Genomic DNA, 25,793 nt, shown 5'->3' with positions numbered 1-25,793 from the left:
TATAAACAAGTGAATCAGGGAAGTAGTCAAGTCTGTGAAAGCAGAGTTTGAGGTAAAAATAGCTTCCAAAGCTAAGGATAACCATAAGGCATTTTTCTGTTAAGAGCAACACCCAACAATGTGCAAAATTAGTTATAGAAGGCATATTCTATACTCAGCCAGAAGATAAAGCAAATATGGTGGCTGATAAATTCATCTCAAACTTCACTTCCCCATCACCCCTAGGTCTCCCCCAAGAAATACTTTCCACTCTTCATGTGCCAGTTATTACCAATAAAAAGGTAACCACAGTGCTCTCTAAAGTTAAAAGCACAGCATTAGTGGGGCACAACAATAAACCAGGTTGTTTCTTAAATAGTTTAAATCAGGACCTATCAGGCCCAATTGGATCTCTATTTTACCACAGCCTCCAGACTGGCTTTGGTCCAGTAGAGTGGAGAACACCTATGGTCATCCTTCTGTATAAGGGAGGACTGTCAACTGACCCAGGAAATTACAGAACCATGAGCTTGACTAGTCTTGTTTGTAAGGCCATGAAAAGCATAATCATGGACCTGATAAATAAAGATACAAGAAATGTCCAAACATTGGACTTAACCAAATTCAGCTTTGTTGAGGGCATCTCATTCATACTAAATCTGGTGGGCGTCTTTGAGAAAGTCACTAAGGCTATGGATGAGGGCAAAATAGAGCATACTGCCTACCATGACCTAGCCAAGGCATTTGACATAATTCTCCACTCAGGTATTATAATTAAACTCATAAAACTATGCATAAGTCCACTACATCACCAGATGGATAGCCAATTGGTTCAAGGACAGGACACATGGTTAATGTGAGTGATTCAAGTTCCGGTAAAAGGCCTATTACTCATGCTGTCCTGCAGGGCTCAGTGCTGTGATTACTTCTGTTCAGAATTTACTTCTCAGATGCCAAGGCCAATGAAGAAGGCTTCTGTATTAAAAAGGTTTCAGAGAATTGCAAGCTGGGGGCAATCATTGAATCTCCCAGTGCTATAGATATCCTTCAGAAGGGTCTAAATCAAGCAAATGTTTGGTGTTAGAACCACAGCCTGAAACTAAATGCAAAGGAATACATTATCATAACCTTTGGGAAATAAAATATCCCTGCTTACTACAACATTAACAACACACCCCTAAGAGTAAACTCAGAGGTAAGTAATCTAGGTACACATGTAGATAGTAGCCTGAACTTTGACCATTAAATGTCCACAGTGGTGATGAAATCATTCTATCTGGCAAAACCTTAAAGTAAAGTTATGGCATCCATATCCAGGGGAGATTTTAGTCCCACTGTACACAGCCATCATTAGACCAATAATTATGTACAATGTGCCATTTGGAATGCACTTGACCTGGCATTTACAACAACTGGACTGACCTCAGAGGTTCCTCACTATGAAAATACAGGTTGTTAATAGCATGTCCTATGTGGAGAGACTGAAAGCCCTTTACATTTGTTCTGTTGCCTATTGACATTTAAGAGGTACCTATGCCTGAACTACAAGGCCCTCAGAAATCCAGCCTTGATAGAGCTGCTACGTATCTGCAAGACAAACAGTATGAGGGTCACCTGTTCTATGGATCTCAACTTAGTGAGTCAAAGAGAACATGCCTGAGATACAGATACGTGTCAAGGAGCTTGCCCTTTCTTTGAATTAAGCTTTGTTCATTTAAAAAAGATACAGTCCTTCCCTGGCCTTCTTCAAGACCAATCTGGATCGATGGATGGGGAATCATAAAGTCACACAAAGGGTGGTGCATATGTCCTTTACAGATATGGACAATATGTAAAATCTTTAAAATACTCAAGGCATAGGCACAAACACATGCATCCTCCTGCTCCTAGGGGCCATATACTGGGTAAAATCGAATAGGATTGGCTAGGTTGGTAAAGGCTCTTGAGTCATTAGCCTAGCAAACTCCTATGAAGCTATGATCCTATGAAATATGAGTTTCAAGAATAGAGAAGTTTACACTTTCTAATGCTAAGTCTGTTTTCAAAGTGAACATTTTTGTTTTATTTTAAAATTGCTGTCAGTGTTTTTTTTCTGTAATACTTGAAATTTATTTTAAATGAAATCTAAATGTCAGTTGCCACCTTTGCATTAGAAAGAGCTTTTACGACCTTTCAGAATTTATATATTTTGTTGCTAAGCTGAGTTTCTGCCTAAGTTCCCTTAAAGCAGTAGACTATTTTAATTATTGACCCCATCTTTAAAAAGTACAAGCTCCTGATTAGAAAATCTATTAGAACAGGAACACACCTTCACAACAATGATAAATTCTGCTGGCAGAAGTGTCACTGTTTTATAGTTCAGTACACAATAAGTACAAAAGACTGTAATGACCCTTGGTTAATTAACTGCCTGGGAAAGTATAGATGCTATCAGACCTATCAATACTTTTCATTTTTCTAATGTTGTTATATAAATAAATACAATGAGAGTGTGATATCAAAAACTTTTTAACTAGGCAGCTTAATTATTATTTAGTTATTTTTTTTAATCCAAGGGCCCAGATCAGGCCTCTTGCTCAACTTAAAGTTAGAAACCTTGATTGTGATGCATTTGCTTTAAATGTGCACATTAATTTATTTATGGAATATGGGGAAGGAAAAAAGAAGGGGAAGAGAAGAGGAAGGCTTTGTCAATCATCTAATGCATCATTTTTTTACAATTGAAGAGGACAAGACTATGCACGGTATAAAATCCTATCCTTCTTTTCCTGTATCAGCTGAAAAAAGTGATTATATTGCTGTCATAGCAACTTTCAAATCATATTCCCATCACAGTGCATCGATTGTTTATACTTGAAGACAACAGGACTAAATGCAAAACCAGCTACATTTTCTTTTACTGGAGAAGTTATACAAATTACCTTATTGTGTCATTGCCATAACAACCAAGATCTCCAATACCCAGGTCATCTGCCATTATCAATAAGATGTTTGGTTTACTGTCATTTTCTGCACTTCCCCCAGAAATGAGTAAGCAACAGCTAAGTACTGCAGTAAGAAATCTCCTGAAATGCAAGCAGGTAACAAGTTACATATCATCTTAACAGTTTCTTATTAAAATGTAAACAGCCAGATGCATATAATTATTAATAAAAACAAGCAAAAACAAGAAGAAGTCTGTGTAGTAAGTTAATACTGCATAGCTGTTTAGAAGATAATAAAATGTAATGCAGATAACTTATATATTGGGGTGCTCCTGTATAACCACTGCAAGGAAAAGGACTGAAATCCACAACAAGGAAAGGAACCAAACTGTATGAGCTAAAATATTGAAGTTTTCATACATAACATTTTTAAGCAAACATTCGCCTATGTGAAAAATTAATATATTATACTAAATTATGATGAGTGTATCATTCTGTTTTTAAGAGGCAAGTTTACTAAACTCAAATCATAAGGAAATAAATCTTCTTGGATGTTCTCCCACTTCTAGAAACTAACACTAACTACTAAAAATTCTACTGCAGTTGTTAAATGGTGGATATTTATGCTCTAAAGTTGCTCAGTAATACTTCTGGTAGAAAGGTTGTTAACATTTTAAACATGCCAAAATATGACATTTATTTTGTACAGTCTGTTCCTATGTTGCAGCAAACACTTACATACCTGTCCCTCTCACACATGCCCCATCCTTTCACTGTTCTCTTATGACATATCTGGTACTAGTGCCTTAAGAAATGCATTCCAAACCTTATTATCCTCTCCAAAGAAGCATTTATCAAATCTTATAAAAAACATAGACAGCAAAGATAGATAAGGGTTCCTTGGCTCACCTTTCATGCACACCAATTTTTTTTCTTTTGAGTTTCACAACTTGCTTATACAACTGTTCGTCTCGTTTTATCTACCCCATTTTAAGAATTTCCTCAAGTCTGTGCTGTTGAATCCTGTTACATTTTTTGGTGCTCTCAAATATTTAGGAAGCGTGTTCCATTCATTTTCTGCCCTTTCTGTAAAAAGTCTCCATTGTCAGTTTTCCACCTTGTATCTTCATAAAACTATCAAAGTCACAAACCTTCTACACATAATTCTCTACCTCCAGATACAGCTTTCTCAAGTCCTACCCTTCCTTTACTTTAAATAAATCTCCTTAAATTACATTGAAAAACACATACTTCATCTCCATGACTGTGCCTGTCTAGGAACAGATGGCCTGTCCTCCTAGTTTTCAGTATCCATGTAGTTCATGCTAAGAAGCCTACCCATCTCTCACTACAACTAGATGACCATATGAAAAATCAGTTAAAATTTAAAGCTATAATGTTAGGCCCAGGTAATAGATAAAACTTCAGAGTACCATAGCCTTTTAGTATTAGTAATGTCACCTGATTTTGTGAACAGACTATAGACGTGTGTGGATCGCTTGAGTTACTGACCCACTTAGGATCCATAGAAAGAGGATAACATACAATATCTATATCTATATTTGTAAATAAATAAATACATTTTTATCTATCCATTGATAGATATAGATATAGATATAGATATAGATATAGATATAGATATAGATGTAAATATAGATATAGATATGGGCTACTGACATTATGTCTAATGACAATTTATTTGACTCTGTCTTTATGTGAGTAAGTACAAAAGTAGCCAAGTGCATTAATTGTAAATGCTGTATTATTCTAATAGTGGAAGTTCAACTATACATCTGTCAGGTAAATGGGACTGGGATGGCAGTTTCTGCGAGTGTTTACAGTTTAGGGTTATGATTAGGAAAGGGGGTATTTTACATAATGTATGTGTGTGAATGTTTGTTGATAAGGTTTAGCATAAAGGCTAGGTAATTGAATGAGTTTAGTTGTATCTGTGTGTATATGTGTGTGCAAGTGTTTCTGGGTTAGGGACCGAATAAGCCATAGATTTGAGGACAGATTGTTTTTTGAATGTTTTGGGATATGTGAGTGATTTTGTCGAAATGTTTGTTCAATGTGTGTGTGTGTGTGTGTGTGTGTGTGTGTGTGTGTGTGTGTGTGTGTGTGTGTGTGTGTGTGTGTGTGTGTGTGTGTGTGTGTGTGTGTGTGTGTGTGTGTGTATGTATATATGTGTGATTGTTTCTGGTAGTGTAGGGATTAGGTTAGGGTATAGATTTACCGTTGTGGGTATATATGATGTGTGTATCTGTGTATGAAAGTCATGAAAGTCTTTTTTAATTGTACTGTAAGGAAAATGGGTCTTCATAAGCCTGCCCACTTCACTCGTGTGCTAAGCCTAACCCTGTACCTGCCCCAATCCTAATTCTACACATAAACTTATGAACTCCCCTTTCACTAATGGTATACTACTCAGACAAATTTGCTATTACAAGTTTGTTAGGGACAGAGTTTAGTGAATGAAAATGGAAACTATTTGTACCCATTTTTGATTGCTTGGGCTTCTTAATTTTGTTGTTCGGTTTAATTTTTGTTGGAAGAGCCATCACTGACTGAATGTCATATAATCACAGTGATAGATAGATAGATAGATAGATAGATAGATAGATAGATAGATAGATAGGTAGATAGATAGATAGACAGATAGATATAGATAAAGACATAGATATAGATAGATACAATATATATGTTTTCCATGCAACCTGTCAGCTTTGTAGTTGAATAATGTTCTGCAGTTTGACTTTTAGTCAAAAGTAAGGTTAATTAATCACCGCTATAGTACAAGTTGGCTCCACTGACTTTATTTGTGAAGTGGATGATTCCCTATAGACCAAGTTGTTTGACTAAAGTATTGATATATTTAAGTTAGGAGACTGCCAAGACCCCATGTTTGGAGATGTGATTTGTTTGGGGACAGTGTGTGTAGGTATGTTTGCTTTGTGATTTAATAATTAGATTTAGGAAGCTGATATGTTTCCATGTTTATTTTTTTAAGCAATTCTCCACTTGACTTTTTGACATTCAAATCACATCACACTGTTATATTAGCTAAAATATTGTGAGGTCATGAGAGTACATACCTTGCAGCATTTGAATATAGGCACAGAAATCACCTGAAGCAGTTTTAATGAAGGAAGGAGGTTAAAATCAGGGACATTCTACACAATTATGAATACACAGAAAAGACAAGCAGTGCTGGTGGGATAAGTAATTGACTGGATATTTTGGGCAATATCTCTGGTGTTTTCATTTGTATTGGGAAGAGGGGGATGTTTTTTGGGAAGTGTAATTATTCTTTTTACAATAATGTTGGCAGTGTTCAACCAGATATTTTGGGTAATATTTTTGGGGTTGTGATTTATATGGGCAGTTGGGATGATGAAAATAGTGGTGTTTTTACCTTAATTCTGGCAGAGGTCAACCAGATATTTTGGACTATATTTTTCTGTCTTTGTAATTTGTGTGGAACAACTTGGATTGGAATGCTTTATGTTTGATAACTTGTTTGTGTGGACTGTAGAGGTTAAACAATATTACATATCCATCATTTGTCATTGATATAACTGCTGGGTGGGGTTGGCTGGATAAAAGTAATCATCCATCTTGTCTTTGCTCAGTTTAAAAAGTCATTAGCTGGCTTTCAACAACTAGTGTGCTCTTGTGAGATGTAAAATGGGCCACTTAACTGGACATCTGATATGCACAGACAGAATAGGTATAATTGCTATGCTGTCATTTTAGAAGAAGATAACTAGCTGCCACCTTCTGCTTGCTTATTATTTTGGCTTTGAAAAACTGATGTAATATGTGTAGCAATGTGCAATATTTTAATGTATGGGAACTTTGGTACAAAGAAGAGGTATATCACACTATCATCACATTCAGACATCTGAATTATACATAGAAATAGTTATAACTGCTTGGTGAGGTTGCTTGTATGAAAGCAACTGATCCTGTTGTCACTAGTCATCTCTCAATAACTAATTAATTAAGTAAATAAATAAGGGATAAATGCATCACAGAATTCCCAGACCTTCAGAACTTCTCAGAGCTGGTGGCCTCACCACACCAGGGCTACGTAAGTGGATTTTTGCATTGTTTAGTAATTACCTATGTCCTGAATAGTCCTCTTGTGGGTATACACAGAACATTGCTGCACATGTGTGTGTGTGTGTGTGTGTGTGTGTGTGTGTGTGTGTGTGTGTGTGTGTGTGTGTGGTGGGGGGGATAACTACATCATTATTTATTTAACATTCTTCCCGTACCTCAGAGGTCAATATAACTTGTGTTATACTTGGCACAGTGTGGTCAATATTTCTTTATCTTTCCTCACAAACTTCAGAGGGGGCACAGATGGTCACGGAAACTTGTTTAGAAACTCTGAACTGTCTCTAAAAGTAGAATGTTGGAAACATTATTTTAATTATTTTTTGTTTTTAATTTTCCTTATAGCAAATATTTTATGCATTTACAGGTAGTTTTTTAGGGGAGAGGAAATAAGCATGCTGTTTATATACAGCAAAAAGGCATTTTTGGCCTATTTTTAATTCAATTTTTTAACATCTGACAGAGAAACACAGAAAGTGACTACCTATTTTGAGCTGGTGGTATGGGAGATAGAGGGGCAGGTACTATTCTTAGATAATGGTGTGAAGACTGGTAGAGATGGATGAAGGCTGTCAGCCAAGCCAGATAGAATGTTATAGATAATTCCATAATTTGTAAATATGAATATTGAACTACAAGCTTGTTATTTTTTAAATGAAAGAATATGCTGTGAAATGTTGAACTTAAATCAATGTAGCAATATTGCCCTCTGCTGTAAAGAAAGCTAAGTCAAGCATTTCATGACTGTCTTTGATGTTTACAATTCGGCTTGGGCCAGGCTAGATGAAGGCTTCCTGCCTATTGTTTTAAGGCTAAAGTTAATGACCAGAATTTACATGTGGAATGTCCTTTATTGCTCCAGTTTCTGCCTATGTATACAGCCATTCCTGGCCAAAGCACTTTAAGCATGTCAGGGAGGTGCTGGACAGACTACAGAGGGCAAGACTGACCATTAAGCTGACCAAATGCCAGGTGGATATGGTGGAGGTCTCCTACCTAGGATATAGAGTGGGGAGTAGTTAGATAAAGCCAGAACCTGCCAAAGTGGAAGCCATTCAGGCATGGCCTGCACCTGTTACTAAAAATTAGGTGAGGGTATTTTTAGTGACAACAGGGTATTACAAAAGTTCATCCCCAGTTATAGTACCATAACTGCTCCTCTCACAGACCTGACAAGGAAGAACAGGCCGGATAAGGTAGTGTGGATCCCAGCTTGTGAGCAGGCATTCCAGAAGCTTAAAAAAGCTTTGGGAGGACCCCTGTGTTAGCCAATCCAGATTACAAAAAATAATTTGTTGTGTAGGTAGATGCATCAAACCATGGGGTGAGGGCTGTACTTAGCCAGATTTCTTCAGAGGGGGAAGAGGACCCAGTAGTTTATCTCAGTCATAGGCTCCAACCCATGGAGGAATGCTATGCAGCTGTAGAAAAGGAATATCTAGCCATAGTGTGGGCATTGCAGAAATGTCAGCCTTATCTGTATGAAAGGAAATTCACTGTTATGACGAATCACAACTCCTTAACATGGTTAAACAGAGGCATCCAGCAAAATGCCAAGATGCTAAGATGGAGCCTGGGGTTGCAAGCATATGATATGTCAGTGCAGCACCACAGTGGCAGTAGCAATGCCAATGCAGATGGGCTTTCAAGACAGGGAATGGGGTAGGTATACTCAGATAGACCTGGCCCTCTCAAGTGGCGTTTCTCAGGGGTCACTTGAAAAATAGCTTGAGTTCTCCAGGGGGGGGGGCTGAAGACTGGTAGAGATGGGTGAAGGCTGCCAGCCTAGCCATATAGAATTTTATAGATAATTCTATCATTTGTAAATATGAATTTTGAACTACAAGCTTGTTTTTTTTTAAATGAAAGAATATGCTGTGAAATGTTGAACTTAAAACAATGTAGCAATATTTCCCTCTGCTGTAAAGAAAGCTAAGTCAAGCATTTCATGACTGTCTTTGATGTTTACAATTCGGCTCTGGCCAGGCTAGATGAAGGCTTCCTGCCTATTGTTTTAGGGCTAAAGTTAATGACCAGAATTTACATGTGAAATGTCATTTATTGCTTTGGTTTCTGCCTAGGTGAAAAAGAATATAAATGTAGTTTTTGTCTTGACTATCCAACTCACAGCACTGTCTTGCTCATATGTAAGTTACCTTAAACTTGTGTTTTCTTTTAGAAATAGCTAGAAACTAGAAAGATTAGACTGTGTTTTTCTGTGATGTCAATTACTACTGTGTTATTTTAAGTATTTCTGTGTGATCTCTAAACTTTTGACTAGACCTGTGTAGTAGAAAGTATTGTCTTGTGGTTTTAATTATTTATAATTAAATATTTTAAAATGTTTTGACTGCGGCTGGTTTTTGTGTAGAGATAATTTAAGCTCTTTAGATTACTTGTATGCCTTTACAAAGCCACTCTTATAGCTTTAGCCATGGGCTATACTACCAATTGGATAATAATATTGCACAGTAATAATTGGACACCTTTTTAAGGGCCTTTGAGTAGCTGATAAGTGTTAGTGGGTGGTGGCAAGTGGAACTACTGTATAGTCTGAGAGAAATGGACAAAGCTGGAGAACCTGTACCAGCATTCCCCAGAAGTGTCTGTGTGGTTGTATAAACTCTTAGCTCAAAGTGTATGTGTGTAAGCTACTTGGGCAGGGACACAAAGCACTGGTTGGACAGAGAAGGTGCTGGAGATTTTAGCTTGCCCACTAGGCTGAGATCTGGTCCCTATAGCTGTGCCAGTGGGAGTCTTATTCGGGACCTGGAGAGCAAGGGCGCGACCAGCCATGGACTGACTGTGATCTCTGTGTGCTCTTAAGGGAAATTTCACTTTACTGTGTGCATTTGTTATCCTTTCCTCATATGTGAGACACCCTCTCTGGTGTTAGTGGTGAGGATTGAGGCTCCTTGATTGCTGGGCCAGGGCATGGGCATCACATATTAATTGGTTCCAGTGGTTGGGATATCCTCACATATTAATTGGTAACAGTGGTTGGGATATCCACATATTAATTGTTTGGCAGTGGTGGGATAGCCACACCATATATTAATAGGTTGGCAAATACTAAGTGGCTTGTAGTGGTGTGGGTAGAGTGAATCCTGTTGCTTGCATACAGTGAGCTTTGAATGTGTTTTTGTACTCTAAAACAGCCACCCGGTGAATACTCAGAGTTCAGATCACAATTGTTTTATTACTTTTGTTAGCTTAGTTAGTCAGGGTGAACAGGCAGCATGTCAGCAGAGGAGTATGGAAAGCTGACAAGGAGCCAGCTGGCAGAGATGTGCCAGGCTAGGGGACTGGTGCATGGGAACCTGACTAAGGCAGACCTGATTGCAGTCTGGGTTACAGCTGCATCAGAAAAAAACAACCAGAAAGACAATGAGACTGACAATGGATATATATAATACCCTCGGAGAATGGACAGCTTAACCTTTCTGCAGTGGACTTAAAAATCCATCTGGAATTAAAGAGACTTGAGTTGGAGGCCAGGCATGTGGAATTAGAAGCAGCTGAGAGACTAAAACCCTCAGAAAATGGACAGTTCAACCTTTCTGCAGTGGACCTAAAAATCTAGCTGGACCTAAAGAGACTTGAGCTGGAGGCCAGGCATGTGAAATTAGAAGCAGCTGAGAGACTGAGGCATCTAGAGAGTTTGGAGAATGAAACTGTTATGCCTAGAAACTGAGGAAAATGAAAGGCAGAGGCAGCATGAGAAGGGCATGCTGACTGTTCACCAGAGTCATGGAGGTAATGGGGAAGGGAGTAATTGGACCCCAAAAGTGCAAAAGGTCAGTAAATTTCTTCCGCACTTTAAAGTGGGGGGATAATTTTGATAGTTTCATTTATATGTTTGAGACAGTATGTAAACAGTATGAAGTTGACCAAGGACTCTGGGTAAAGTTCCTGACCCCCTTATTCCATGGTAAAGCTGTAACTCTATTATCTAAAATGTCTGACATTGCATGTTTTGGTTATACTGCTGTAAAATTGTCTATTAGAATTTTTTAAGCTAACACCTGAAACATATGGGAAAAAGTTTCCTGAGCATAGAATCAAGGCAGATGAAAGTGTGTGTGAATATGTTGCTGAACTGAGCACTTATTTCCATAGGTGGGTGGGTGGATGTCAGGTTACCACTTTTGAAGGACTGGCAGACCTTTTGGTGAGGGAACAAACCCTTAGCACTTTGCCTGAGGACATAAGGATATGGTTAGCTGATAGACAATGTGCTACTTCAGATGAGTTGGGGAAGACAGGAAACCTATACCTGGCAAGCAGGGCAGCCCTGCACAGGAAGGGGACCCACAGTATTGTTCACAGGTCTAAAGGAAACTATGGTGGGCAGCACAAACTGCCACAACAGAATCTGCCAGTAGCAGGGGAATCCACTAGTCCAGGTACTCATCCAGGAGCTAGGGTTAAATGTTTGAATGCAACCAGTGGGGCAATGTGACATACAGATATCCACAGAGGCAAGGTGGGGAACAAAAAGCTGAGGGAGTCAGTAATGCCAGTAGTAGGTTGTCTTAAGACAACAGGGGTAGTAAACTACCATCCTGCAGATGTCCTGAGAGGGAAGGATTCAGATGAGGCAGTGCCCTGTGCTTATGCAATTACACGCAGTCAGGCTAGGAGACAAGCATGTGGGTCTGGTAGCTTGGGGGAGACCGAGACAGACTGCATACTTTCAGCCAGGACTGGTGAGGTGGTTACTTCAGGGAAGGAGCTACTCTGTAGAAGTGAGACTGAATGTGAGCCACAGCTGCTTGTGGGTACTGATGGTCCCTTGGACAGAGTGACTGCAAAGGTAGAGGTGGGTAGTAGTACCCAGGTTGACAGTGAGGCACCACTGTCAGGGGAAGACAGACTTCTTGTGGAAAGGGAGCTGGGAAGGGTTACAAGGAGAGAGTTGAGAGAGGTGCAGCTCTCAGACTCTACATTGCAAGGCCTGAGGCAGGTTGCTAGGGAGGCACCTGATTCTCAAGGAAAGGGGGAATCTGTATACTGGGACAATGGGTTATTATACAGAGAGTGGACCACTGAGGGAGGGCTAGAAGGTGAGAGAGTACAGCAGTTGGTAGTGCCTAGAGCTTACCATCTGGTGCTTCTAGCCATAGCCCATAATATTCCCTTTGCAGGTCATATGGGCATAAAACGTACAAAGAGGCATATTATGAAGAACTTGTATTGGCCTGGAATTTTAAGAGATGTAACAGGGTACTGCAGGACCTGTGAGCAGGAACAAAAGGTAGGCAAGGCAGGAGACAAGGTGAGAGCTCCTTGGATGCCTTTACCTGTGATTGAAGAGCCATTTCAGAGGGTAGCTATGTATATTGTGGGTCCCCTGTGTAACCCAAATTCTACAGGGAAAAAGTATATCCTAGTGGTAGTAGCTTATGCTACACAATACCCTGAGGCAGTGGCTTTGTCCTTCATTGAGGCAGAGAAGGTGGCAAATGCTTTGTTAGAGATTTTCAGCAGGGTCAGTTTCCCAAAAGAAATACTGACTGATAGAGCTGCCAGTTTCATGTCAGACCTGCTGGATTGCCTATATAAGTCTTGTGGGGTGAAGCACATGAAGACCACCTCCTACCATCCCCAGGCTAATGGTCTTGTTTAGAGTTTAAACTCTACAATCAAGTCCATGATACGGGCATTTGCTGATCAGTTTAAGAGGGAGTGGGACATATATTTGGCCCATCTGTTGTTTGCTTACAGAGAGGTTCCCCGGGAATCCAGAGGTTTTTCACCCTTTGAGTTGCTGTATGGGCATAGGGTAACGGGATCTCTAGATTTAATTTGAGATGAGTGGGAAGGTGAGTGCGAGTCTCACAAGGAGTCTGTTGTAGCATATGTCCTAAACCTCAAGACAAGGCTCAGGAACTCATGGACTTGGACCAGGAGAACCTGGCAGAAGCCCAACAACAGAAAAAAGGTGTGGCATGACAGGAATGCTCGAGCTAGAGAGTATGCTGTGGGGCAGCAGGTCATGGCTCTCAGTCCTGTCAGACACAACAAGCTGCAAGCAGCTTAGAAGGGACCATACAAGTTGGTAAGAAAGGTAAGTGATGGTAACTACATGGTGGAAATGCTAGGCAGATGGCAGGGTCACAAATTGTACCATGTTAACATGATGAAACCTTACCATGATATGGAGGCCCTTGTGCTGAGCATTTGCAATGGATTGCAGGAGGAGTCTGAGGGAGATCTGGGGACTGATCTCCTCAGTGAGGCTTGGGCTGTCACCTCAGTAGAAGGGGTAGCAATGTCCCAAGAGCTACCTCCTACCCAGATTTGCGAAATTCAAGTAGTATTGCGGGAATTTGGGGACATGTTCATTGGGAAACCAGGGTGCACCCACTTGGTGCAGCACCAGGTGGATACAGGACCCCATCGGCCTATTATGCAGGCCCCTTATAGGGTGACTGAGAGAGTCAGTCTCTGAGGGAGGAGGTACAGGAGATGTTGAAACTAGTGGTGATTCAAGAGTCGAACAGTCCCTGGGTCTCTCCAGTGGTGCTGGTGCCAAAGAAGGATGGCAGCACCAGGTTCTGTGTGGACTACAGGAAATTAAATAGTCACATAGAGTCAGATGCTTACCCCATGCCTAGGACAGAGGAGGCCCTAGAGCAGCTGGGTGGTGCTAATTATCTTATAACCATTGATCTTACCAAGGGTTACTGGCAGGTGCTCTTGACTCCCAGTGCTAGAGTGAAGTCAGACTTTGTGACTACTTTTGGCTTGTACGAGTTCACAAAGATGCCCTTTGGGATGAAGAATGCCCCAGCAACTTTCCAGAGGCTGGTAGATAGTATCCTAGTAGAAGCAAGAGGGTTTGCCCTGGCTTACCTGAATGATATTGCCATCTACAGCCATTCCTAGCCAAAGCACCTTCATAGGTTCATAGGTTCATAGGTTCATACTAGACTATCTGCCCGAGGGCATTTACAAGCCTAGCCCATCGTTTTGTGGCTTACGCCACCCCTTTAGTATGGGGGACTATACCCATTATTTTGCTGTGCCTCTGTCGAGCAGTGACACTGAGGTAATCCCTGGGGTATATCTGCGATCTCCCATCCATTGGTCAAGATTTCTCTTGAACAAGGCCAGCGAGGTGCTCTGCCTCACATGTACCGGGATTTTGTTCCACAGCATAGGGAGTCTTTGGGTGATGAATCTATCCCTCCAGCATGTCCTATTAATAGCCGTGTCAAGGTTTAAGTCTCCCGCCCTTGTGGCTCTGATGGATATAGATTTTTTGAGGTAAAGCATATTCATCAAATCTGGGTTTGACATGGCCTTGTATGTTAGGCAAAGGGCACCTCTGAGCAAGCGTGCGACTGAATAGAGCTGGAGTTCTTTCAGTCGGGCAGCATAGGACAGATTTTGAGACCCTTTATCCTTTTGGTGAGGAACTTTGTGGCCTCTCCAGCTGCTGCAAGTGTCGGGTCAGATACATTCCGAATGGGGCATTGTACTCAATCATTGGTCTGATGAGTGATGAGTAAAGGGAGACTATGACCTCCCTTGATCTAGATGAGAATCCCTTCATGATAAGGTGGGCAATGTAGAAGGTCTTCCTAACTACTTTAGCTACATGGGTGTCGAATGACAGACTACTATCAACCTGGGTCCCCAGGTCCCTGATAACTTCTTCTGTGGTCAGTGGATTGCCACCTATTTGGTAGCTAGGGGTAACCTTGTTTTTCCCGAAGGGTATGACTATGCATTTTTTGGCATTTAACTTTAGTCCTTGGCTCTGGCACCAGTTATCCGTTTCTGTGAGACCCTTCTGAAGGATATCTGTGTCAGATGTGTTTTCTACTATGGCGCCCAGTTTGCAGTCATCTGCAAACTTTGTCAGCCATAACCCTCCTGTGTTTGCTTGTACTTCGGAAAAGTAGATGCCAAACAAGAGTGGGCCCAGGACTGAGCCCTGTGGGACACCACTTGTGACAGGCTTTGAGTCTGACATGGCGCCAGCAACTCTGATCCTGTGGGTTCTGTCACTCAGCCAGTTTGCAACCCATCTTGTGATGTATGGGTTAACATTTAAGCTGATGAGTTTTTCAATGATACCCGAGTGGGGTATTGTATCGAAGGCCTTAGCCAGATCGAGGTAGGCTGTATGGACTGCCTTTCCCTCATCAATGGCTTTGGTGACTGTTTCGAAAAAGTCAACCAAGTTTAAAAGGCATGATCTGCCTTTGACAAAGCCAAACTGGGTTGGATCCAAAGTCTGCAAATTCCCTATGCCTTTATTTATGAGGTCCATTATGATCCTCTCCATGGCTTTGCAGATAAGGCTTGTCAAGCTAATGGGCCGGTAATTTCCAGGGTCGGTGGAGGCACCGCCTTTGTGCAGTGGGACCACAGTTGCAGTGCGCCACTCCCTGGGTACATATCCCGAGGTAAGACTTTGATTAAACAGCTGTCCTAGCTGTGGGTTTAATTCCTCATTGAGTTCGTGGAGCACACAGCCGGGGACACCATCAGGTCCCATGGATGCTGTGTTTTTTGCTTTGGAGAGAGCAGTTCTCACTTGGGCGCTGGAGATGTTTGGGGGGCTGCAATCGTTTGGTATAGATATCTCTCCTTTTGGTGGGGAGGGGGGGAGAAGGATTGGCATGTCAGGGAGGTGCTGGGCAGGCTACAGAGGGCAGGATTGACCATTAAGCCAAGCAAATGTCAGGTGGGTATGGTGGAGGACATTTACCTAGGACATAGAGTGGGAAGTGGTAAGAAAAGGCCAGTACCTGCCAAAGTGGAAGCCATTCAGGCATGGCCTGCACCTGTTACTAAAAAGCAGGTGAGGACATTTTTAGGCACAGCAGAGTACTAGAGAAAGTTCATCTACAGTTATAGTACCATAGCTGCTCCCCTCACAGACCTGAGAAAGAAGAATAGTTCAGATAAGGTTGTGTGGACCCCAGCACATGATCAGGCATTCCAGAAGCTTAAAAAAAGCTTTGGGAGGAGCCCCTGTATTAGCCAATCCAGATTACAGCAAATAACTTGTTCTGCAGGTGCATGCTTCAAACCATGGAGTGGGGGCTGTATTTAGCCAGATTTCCTCAGAGGGGGAAGAGCACCCAGTGGTTTATCTCAGTCATAGGCTCCAACCCAGGGAGGAATGCTATGTAGCTGTCTAAAAAGGAATGTCTAGCCATAGTGTGAGCATTGCAGAAACTTTAGCCTTATCTGCATGGAAGGAAATTCACTGTTATGACAGATCACAACCCCCTAACATGGATAAACAGAGCAAGCCAGCAAAATGCCAATTTGCTAAAATGGAGTCTGGAATTGCAAGCATATGATATGTCAGTGCAGCACCACAGTGTGAGCAGCAATGCCAATGCAGATGGGTTCTTAAGACAGGGGATGGGGTAGGCATACTCAGATAGACCTGACCCTCTCAAGCGGCATTTCTCAAGGGTCACTTGGAAAACTAGCTTGAGTTCTCCGGGGGGGGGGTTGAAGACTGGTGCAGATGGGTGAAGGCTGCCAGCCTAGCTAGATAGAATTTTATAGATAATTCTATTATTTGTAAATATGAATGTTGAACTACAAGCTTTTTTAAATGAAAGACAATGCTGTGAAATGTTGAACCTAAAACAATGTAGCAACATTGCCCTCTGCTGTAAAGAAAGCTAAGTCAAGCATTTCATGACTGTCTTTGATGTTTACAATTAGGATCCAGCCGGGCTAGATGAAGGCTTCCTGCCTATTTTTTTAAGGGTAAAGATAATGACCAGAATTTACATGTGGAATGTCCTTTATTGTTCTGGTTTCTGCCTAGGTGTAAAAGAATGTAAATGCAGTTTCTGTGTGGCCTGGGAACCCAGTGAAGTGTAAGAATGATGTAATGTTTATTAGAACTGCAATTTCAATTTAAACAGAGAAAATCAGAAGGCATTAAACATTTTTTGGCTTGACTATCCAACTCACAGCACTGTCTTGCTCATATGTAAATTATCTTACACTTATGTTTTCTTTTATAAATAGCTAGAAACTAGAAAGATTAGACTAAGTGTTTTTCTGTGATGTCAGAACTTTACTACTGTGTTATTTTAAGTATTTATGTGTGATCTCTGAACTCTTGACTAGCCCTGTGCAGCAGAAAAGTTGTGTTATGGTTTTAATTATTTATTATTAAATATTTAAAAACCCTTTAACTGTGACTGTTTTTGTGTAGAGATAATTTAAGTGCTTGAGTACTTGTATGTCTTTGGTAAAATTGTACAAAGTCACTCTTATAGCTTTAGCCATGGGCTATACTACCAACTGGATAATAATATTGCACAGTAATAATTGGACATCCTTTTAAGGGCCTTTTAGTAGCTGATAAGTATTAGTGGGTGGTAGCAAGTGGAACTAACATATAGTCTGGGAGAGAGGGACACAGCTGGAGAATCTGTGCCAGCCTTCCCCAGAAGTGTCTCTGTGGTTGTATAAACTCTTATCTCAAAGTGTGTGTGTGTCAGCGACTTGGGCAGGGACACAAAGCACTGGTTAGACAGAAAAGGTGCTAGAGATTTTAGCTTGACCACTAGGCTGAGATATGGACCCTATAGCTGTGCCAGTGGGGAGTCTAATTGGGGACCTGGAGAGCAAGGGAGCGACGAGCCATGGACTGATTGTGATCTATGTGTGCTCTTAAGGGAAATTCCAATTTACTGTGTGTATTTGTTATGATTTTCGCATATATGAGACTGGTGTTAGTGGTGAGGATTGCTGGGCCAGGGCATGGGCATCACAAATGGTATATGCATCCTCACAGTGATTTGTCTTCTTAGTTTATTGTGAACTGGTGATGGGTCAGCTGAGTATGAAAACTTGCATACAACTTATTTCTTCCTGAACTCAAAACTTGCATACAACTTATTTCTTCCTGAACTCAAAAAGTAAGATTGAATTTATTTTCTGTAGGCATAATTTTTGTTCATGTCATCACTGGATCAAACGTTTGGGAAAAAATCTGTAAAATGCACCTCAGAGCATCAATAATCTTATGGCTGCTGGGTGCCTAACAGTACCCAGACCCTCAGATTAATTTAGTTATTAGTAGGTTGTTTTAGTTAGTTAGTGTGTGCTGAAATGGTGCATGGAAAAGCAAAGTTAAAGAGTAAGATGTAATCTCTTTCCTTAGTCATGGTTTCCATTCAGGCCATCATTGGATGAAAAGGTTGTTATAAAACCTCTAAATTGCATCTCAGAGCATCTGGAAATGTCAAGGCTTCTGGGGGTCTAGCAGCTGTCAGATTCCCTGTTTAATGCAGGTGCTTCCTTCACAATCACCAAGAGTGCAGTCTTGCTTAGATAGAACATGTTTAATGAATGAAAAACTACAGGAAAAAAGCTGAAGAGTTAGACAAATTATGAGAAAAAAGAAAGAAAAATAGTAATCTGGACAGTGTGAATAGGCTAGGATGGGAATTGGGGCAGGTGGGGTACCAGTTTACCTAAGACCAGCCCTGGAGATATATAGATAGATAGATAGATAGATAGATAGATAGATAGATAGATAGATAGACAGACAGTGGATATTAAAAGTGTACACATCTTTGGTAAAATGCCATGTTTTTGTGATATAAAAAAATGAAACCACAATAAATCATTTCAAAACTTTTCCCACCTTTAATGTGACCTGTACAATTCAATTGCAAAACAAACAAATCTGTTAGGGGTAAAATATAAAAAATAAAAAATGTACAATAAGCTGGTTGCAAAAGTGTGCACACCCTTAAACTAATACTTTGTTGAAGCACCTGTTGATTTAATTATAGCATTCAGTCTTCTTGGGTACACACCTGCCATCAGTTAAACAGACTTTCATTAACCACAAATAAAGTTTAGCTGTCCTAGCAGGATTTTCCTGACATTGAATCAGTTGCCTGTTACAGCAAAAGCCATGGTTCACAGAGAGCTTACAAAGCATCAAAGGGATCTCATTGTTGAAAGGGATCAGTCAAGAGAAAGGTACAAAAAAATTTCCACAGCATTGGATATACAGTGGAACACAGTGAAGACCATCATCAAAAGGTGGAGAAAATATGGGACAAAAGTGATGTTGCAAAGAACTAGTCTTCCCTCCAAAACTGATGAAAATACAGGACAAAAACTGGTCAGACAAGCTCTTCTAATATTACTTTTAACTCTGCCCCATTTATATTTCATGCCAAGTTCTCAGTTTTGTCCTTACTTAGTTTTTTTAACTGTCCATTTTTGTTTCACTTTTGTTTCTTTCTTTACAGTAGTATGTTCTATACACTTTCTAATCACCTTGGGTATTCCTTCTTGTGTATTCATTTATTCTCCTTCATTACTTTTTAATTTCCTTATTACTCTTTTATTTTCTTTTACTAATTTATTCAAGTAAGGTGCCTCGTCTTCTTCCATCCCTGCAAAAAAATCTTTTATATACAATTGTCTAATCTTTTCCTGATTTATATCATATATTTTCTTTTATTTTTCATAAAAGACTGTCTTATCCCTTAAATGTTCTCTAAACACTTCTTGACTCAACTGTTTATATTTTAATTTTTCTATCATTATCTTCCCATCTTGACACTCCAACAACAATTTTTATATCTTTCCATGAAGCTTATCCACCAGCTTTTCCAAGTTTCATAAAATATTCTCATACCTATATGATCTTTCCATAGTTTGTTGATCTCTTTCCTGTTTTCTTTATCTAAATCTTTTTCATTGTCTCCTAACAATTTACCTGTTCTTATGTATCCTTCTTTCTTGTATACCTCTATCCATATGGCTACATGATCTGAAAAACCTATCATTTTTATCCCTTTTTGCAAAATTTTTAAACTGTCAGATATCAAAAAATAATCAATTTCGGTTTTAATTTATTTTCTTCTGTAAGTCCAATGACTGTTATGCCATATGTATAACTTTCCATTTTTCTTTATCTCATTCACAATTCTAACATCACTACTTTTTTCTTTCTTATTCATAAATTTCAGTTAACCTCCCGCTAATATTATATCCATATTAACACCTCATAATTTAGACTTTTTAAACATTATCTCTCTTTCTTTCTTTGTAACATATACAAATATTACAATAATTCTATAAACATTTGTTTCCACCTTAAATCTATTACAGTTATTTTCCCCAATTCTGCTATTGTAAAATCTAGATTTTATTGTTTTCTTGACACAAGACACCTATTCCTGAGCATGTATCTTTTCCCATTTTCCATATAACATTTCCACCCCACAATACTTCAGTTTGTAGACTTTCTTCTTCTTATGTCAAAATTCTAGCATCTTCTAATATAATTATATGTGTATCAAGTGAGGCACACCATTCTAATATACCTAATCTTCTTTCATTGTTCTTTATGCTATTAACATTTAATGATAAAATCATCAGCCTTCTTTTAAACTTAAGTTATTATTATTATCCCATCTCTCATCCTTTACCGTTATTTGTTTTCTTTCACAACCACATTTTAAACTTTCTTTTCTTCTCATTCACCCTTTTTCCTATAGAATTTTTCTTTCCCTTCACTACCTGCCAATTTACATATTTCTTTTCACTTGTATCAGGCATTTCTTCTTCCCCTTCCTTTTCTCCATTTTCCATCCACTATTATATATTTATTGCTTCCCTCTATAATAATCTATCCTTCTTGTTCCTTTTCTATATTTCTATCTATGTCGTCTACAGGATACTGTGTATGTTCTTTTTCTAGAACTTGTATATATTCTTCACTGTCCACCCATGTATGTCCAATTTTTTCTACATTTTTTACATTTCATGTCACATTTTTTACATTTCATGCCCTGTTTTATCACAAATAAAACATTTTTGTTTATCACAATCACTAATCAAATGATTATTTTTTCCACAAAAAGTATGTTTTTGGCTGCTCTCTATATTTAACAAATCATATGTTGCTATCCACATTAATCACACTTGGAATGTGCACATTTTCATTTTCCTTTTTTCAAAATAACCCCACATTCCAAACCTCCAGTCCATAAACCTCAATCATTATATATTTTTGTTATGTTCATAACTCCTTTGCATATTATTTTTTATAGTTAAAACTCTCTCTTCAGTTTCTTTATGAAATGCCTGCATTACATACGCATTCCAAGGGTACAGTTATTTTTTTAGTTCAAGTTGTTCTAAGAAATTAATCACATAATGTCCTGATTCAAACAATATATCACAGTTTGTTTCTTTATTAAAAAGAATAAGATGATTGCAACTCTTCCTCCTCCTTGCTTCCATTCTTCGCTGTACTAGCCCATGTAACATCGCTAACTTCATCAACTGTTAGCGCTTCCATTTCTCATTGCATTACACTTGCCTCCTTGCCTCCTTGTTTCTCCGAGCTGCCCCTTGCTCTTGGAATGGAAACAAGAAGTGCATCTGCAAAATGCATCCCTGTACAGAGCAGTTTGTTGTATTTATAGACATGATATATATATATATATATATATATATATATATATATATATATATATATTTATTTACATATTTACATTATTTACATTATTTAGAATTATTTACACTTTTCACAATATCACATACAGATTAATGAACACATCTCCCCACTCTTCTTTCCACCACCAAACATTTATTTTTCTCAAAATTTCTTCTAGAATCCATTTCCCATTGAACTTAAAACTTAATTTCATCAATCTTTTAATCCATAATGTCCATGATACATGAAATATTATTTTGTCCAATTTTCTCACATTACCTCTTCTCACCATAGTAACCATATTTAATCATGCCGATGTTTATTTGATCAACCTTTGTAATACCTTCTAACATTTTATTTTTACATAACTCATGGCATGGTTTATTCACCCTTACAGAAATCAAATATACATGTTCTGTAGCTTCATATTCACCACAACTAATTCATAGTCTATCTTGTTTACTTTTGTAAGGCATATTTGCCTTTACTGCCACATTACTTATTTATAGTCTGTACAGAAAATTCTTACATTCATGTGTACTTTATACCATTTGTATCTCATTGTTATTGCTCTCTTTTATGTCTAAATGTTTCCAAAGATCAGTCATATAATGTGTTCTCATAATATTTATGTACCAATCTTTTCTAGTCTTTCCAGTTTCATTCACATTCAAGTTCCACAATATAATTTTTTTTTATATTCCTTTGCCTCTTATTCATCACAGATTTAAACCTTTTCTTTATTTCTATGTTTCCTCAAAAACCTATATATTTATAGTCCATAATACTATCTGTCAAATTCTTATTTACATTCAAATAAACTTTCATAACTCTATATAAGTTCAAAGATGTTGCATGTACTACTGGATTAATTAAATCTAATCTTCCTTGCTCTTCCTTCATGTACAAAATTCTAATCTTAACTGGGTTCCATCTTGAACCCCATATAAAGGAAATTATAATAGACAGTAGTTCTTTCTCATATTTTGTTGGAAACATAGCTATGTATGCTATTTTTCCTAATAAAATACACTTTATTAAATATACTTTTTTCTTTTTAATTTGTCTAAGTCTTTTGGGTTTCTAATACCATGACAGGAATGGACCTCATTCCTAAGTCAAAGTATGATTAAAGTTCATGAAATTAGTATTGTTTCATTCTTTGATGTCAGCCAAAAGCGCTCTTTGCAGCACCTGAAATGCACCTAGTAATGACTCCTTCAACAGCTAATTTGGAGTTACATGCATTGGTAGCATATCTAAATATGATTGTAGACTCTTTTTTATAAGACCTGTTGCTCCTACTACTATTGGAGCTCTCTGGGTATCGTTCTTCCACATTGCTGTAATTCTGCTTGCAAATCCTGATATTTTATACATTTGTGTCTCTCTGTACATAGAACACTATAGTCACTGGGTGTGGTGATTTCAATGATCAATGTTACTGTTTTCTTCTTTTCTTGGACCACTATAGCCATTTTCTAGCATTTATCTTTGAACTGTTAGTAATGGATAATCCCATGTGATGCAGGCTTCATCATTTTCTATGATGCTTTGTGCCTCATGTTTCCAGTGTTTTTTAGCCACTTCAATACCATAATGTTTGCACAATCCCCAGTGCAGCAGTCCCTCTACATTATTATGCCTTTCAGTATACAGTCCTGCCATTAGTATGTCGCAACCAGCAATGAGGTGTGCAACTGTTTCCAATTCTGTTTTGCAAAACCTACATTTGCCTGTTTCTCCAACATTTTCAATGAACTTTGTAAACCAACATGTACATAGTCCCCTATCTTGTGCCACCAATGTTAACCTTTCATCTCATGGTTTGAATTTGCCTCTCCTTAACCATTCCTGCATTTGTTCCTGATCAACATGAGGTTCTTCCAGACATTTTCTATACTTGCAACTATATTTATGCATTTTCCACATTTCTTGCCTTCTCATCTGGTCCTCCACCTTATATTCTTTCTTTTGTTTTTTTTGCACATTCAGTTGCTGCCTGTTTTTATCTACTTGTGTTCTGTTTTCCATTCCTGCTTGATGCCAATATGCTACTGCTAGATTAAGCAGAGAAGTTATCTTAGATATAGTCTCCTCATGTTTCAAAACTTCTATTACGTTTGGGTCTTGCGACATTAGCAGATATGTGTGGTGTCCCACAATTGCAGATCTATACATGTAATCAATTTCAAGGAGGCCCATCCCTCCTTCAGAATGGGGAATATATAATCTTGGTATGCCCTGATTTTTACAATTCATTTGGTGAGCATGAAGCATCCTCCTTGTTTTTTTATCTAATCTATCCAACAAGTTTTGGGGCCAGTCAATCACTCCAAAACTGTAAGTTAGGACAGGAAGAGCAAATGCTGTATAGCTTGGATTTTGTTCCTAGATGTCAGTGCTGTTTTCAGGATTAATTTAAGTCTTCTGAAATATTCCTTACTAAGTTTTATTCACATTTGTTCATGTTTTATTATTGATCCTTCATCAGTTCCCAAATATTTATACACTCCTTCTTGCTCAAGTGCTTTTATATCACATTCTTGTCCCAAACTGATGTTTTCTTAGTGTTGCAGTTTTCCTACTTTAAAGGTTGCTTTCACACATTTATCAAGACCAAATGACATTCTTATATCATCTGAAAAAGTTTTCACAACCTGCGGCTGTGCTTTCAGTTCCTCGTCTGATGAGCTATACAGTTTTAAATCAGCAACAAAGAGAAGATGAGAAGTCTTTACACTTTGTAGAGTTCTATGAGCCAAAGTATAGCCATAGCCTAAGCTGTTAAGTAGACATCTTAATGGGTTAAAGGCAAGGCAGAATAGCAGCAGTGACAAAGAGTCACCCTGGAATTTCCCCCTTTGAATGTTTATCCCTGGGATAATAATTTGTCCTTTATCATGGCTTAATTTCAAAGTGGTCTGCCACTGTTTCATGGTCACTGTAACACAGTTGATCAGTGTAGAATGCATCTTATACATTTTAAGCAGTCTTTTATGCATGAATGTGGGATATTATCAAATGCATTTTTTGTAGTTAATCCATGCCATATTTATAGTCTTCACATTTTTACATTTATCCACTATGACTTTATTTAACAACAAATAATCCTTTGATCCATTTGACTTTCTTTTATTGCCCTTTTGTTCTACTGCCATAATTAAGTTTTCTTCTAAATGACTATGAACTCTGTCGACATCAATTCCTGTGTATAGTTTACATGTCATCCAAAGGCAAGTTATTGGTCTATAATTTTTAGGGTAGCTTACAGGTTCATTCTTAAGTAGGAGCATTGTTTTTTCTGTTGTTAACCAGACTAGTGTCTGTTCGGGGTGCGCATATAAATAGTTCTTACTCATAGCTAAATTTTTGTGCAAAGATATTAATACTTTTATCCAAAAGTTAAGTACTGCATCTGGGCCTGGGTTTTCCAGTTAGGGGCTTTTCATAACTTTATTTCAATCTCTTTGACTGTTATTTCATCCCATTTCATATCATATATCTTTAAACTTACTACTTCCTCTTCTACCCATTTAGCATATTTGTCATGTTTCACAGGATCATCACAGATATTTCTCCAAAATGTATCTATTTCTTCTTTTTTTGGTGGTCTTTCAATTCCTTTTACCTTATTTCCCAATTCTCTAGAAAACATTTTTGGGTCATCAATAAAGTGCTTATTTTGTACTTTTCCTTTATATTCATCATCATATTTTCGAAGTTTTTCCACCTGTACTGAATGTTTTATTTTTTAGTTTGTTGTTTGCAATAGTGCATGATATATCCTGGTCTGTTATAATACTTTGCAATGTTTTTATCACATCTATCTTTCTTATTATTTTTGTTGATCTGTTCCCTCTTCTATAGTCTTCTAACAGTAATACTTCTTGTCTTACTTGCTTTTTAGTTTTCTCTATTCGATATTTCCATAATAGTATTCGATTTGTCCCCCTCCTTTCTCTTACTACCCTGTGTTCTTGTGGTAGAACATTAACAGTTATTAATTTAGCTACACAGTAATATATCCTGTTTACTGCTATTATATCGCATAGATTTCTATGAACAGTTATTACTGTGTTCATTTGTTTTATCAGACTTCTGACTTTTTGGGTTTTATTAACCTTCTGCAGTCTATTTCTCTCATTGATCTTGATATATGTCTCTATACCCATTAAATCAAGCAAATCTTCTCTTAGCTCATTTTCTTCGAAACTGAGGGCACATCCCTTGTTTACCATTTCCTGCGGGCATTCTACAGAAGGTTCTATAGCATCTTCCTGTGGCACATTCTCTTCAATGTC

At 38.4% G+C, this 25,793-nt stretch overlaps 1 protein-coding gene across 3 annotated transcripts in view; it reads right to left on the bottom strand.

Moving 5' to 3' along the window:
• LOC122802701 (arylsulfatase H-like) overlaps positions 1-25,793 on the bottom strand; it is a 672,840-nt gene that overhangs the window by 496,681 nt on the left and 150,366 nt on the right. For all 3 annotated transcript variants that reach the window (XM_044072448.1, XM_044072446.1, XM_044072447.1), the window contains exon 3: positions 2,901-3,044. In XM_044072448.1, coding sequence (XP_043928383.1) covers positions 2,901-3,044 — 144 coding nt within the window. The remainder of the gene's footprint in view (positions 1-2,900; positions 3,045-25,793) is intronic.

The sequence above is a fragment of the Protopterus annectens genome, chromosome 5.part0 (genome assembly GCF_019279795.1).
Source record: "Protopterus annectens isolate FY-2018-M chromosome 5.part0, PAN1.0, whole genome shotgun sequence".
Lineage (NCBI taxonomy): Eukaryota > Metazoa > Chordata > Ceratodontiformes > Protopteridae > Protopterus > Protopterus annectens.
Note: the sequence above shows the minus strand (reverse complement) of the source record. Positions and strands in the feature narration are given on the sequence as shown.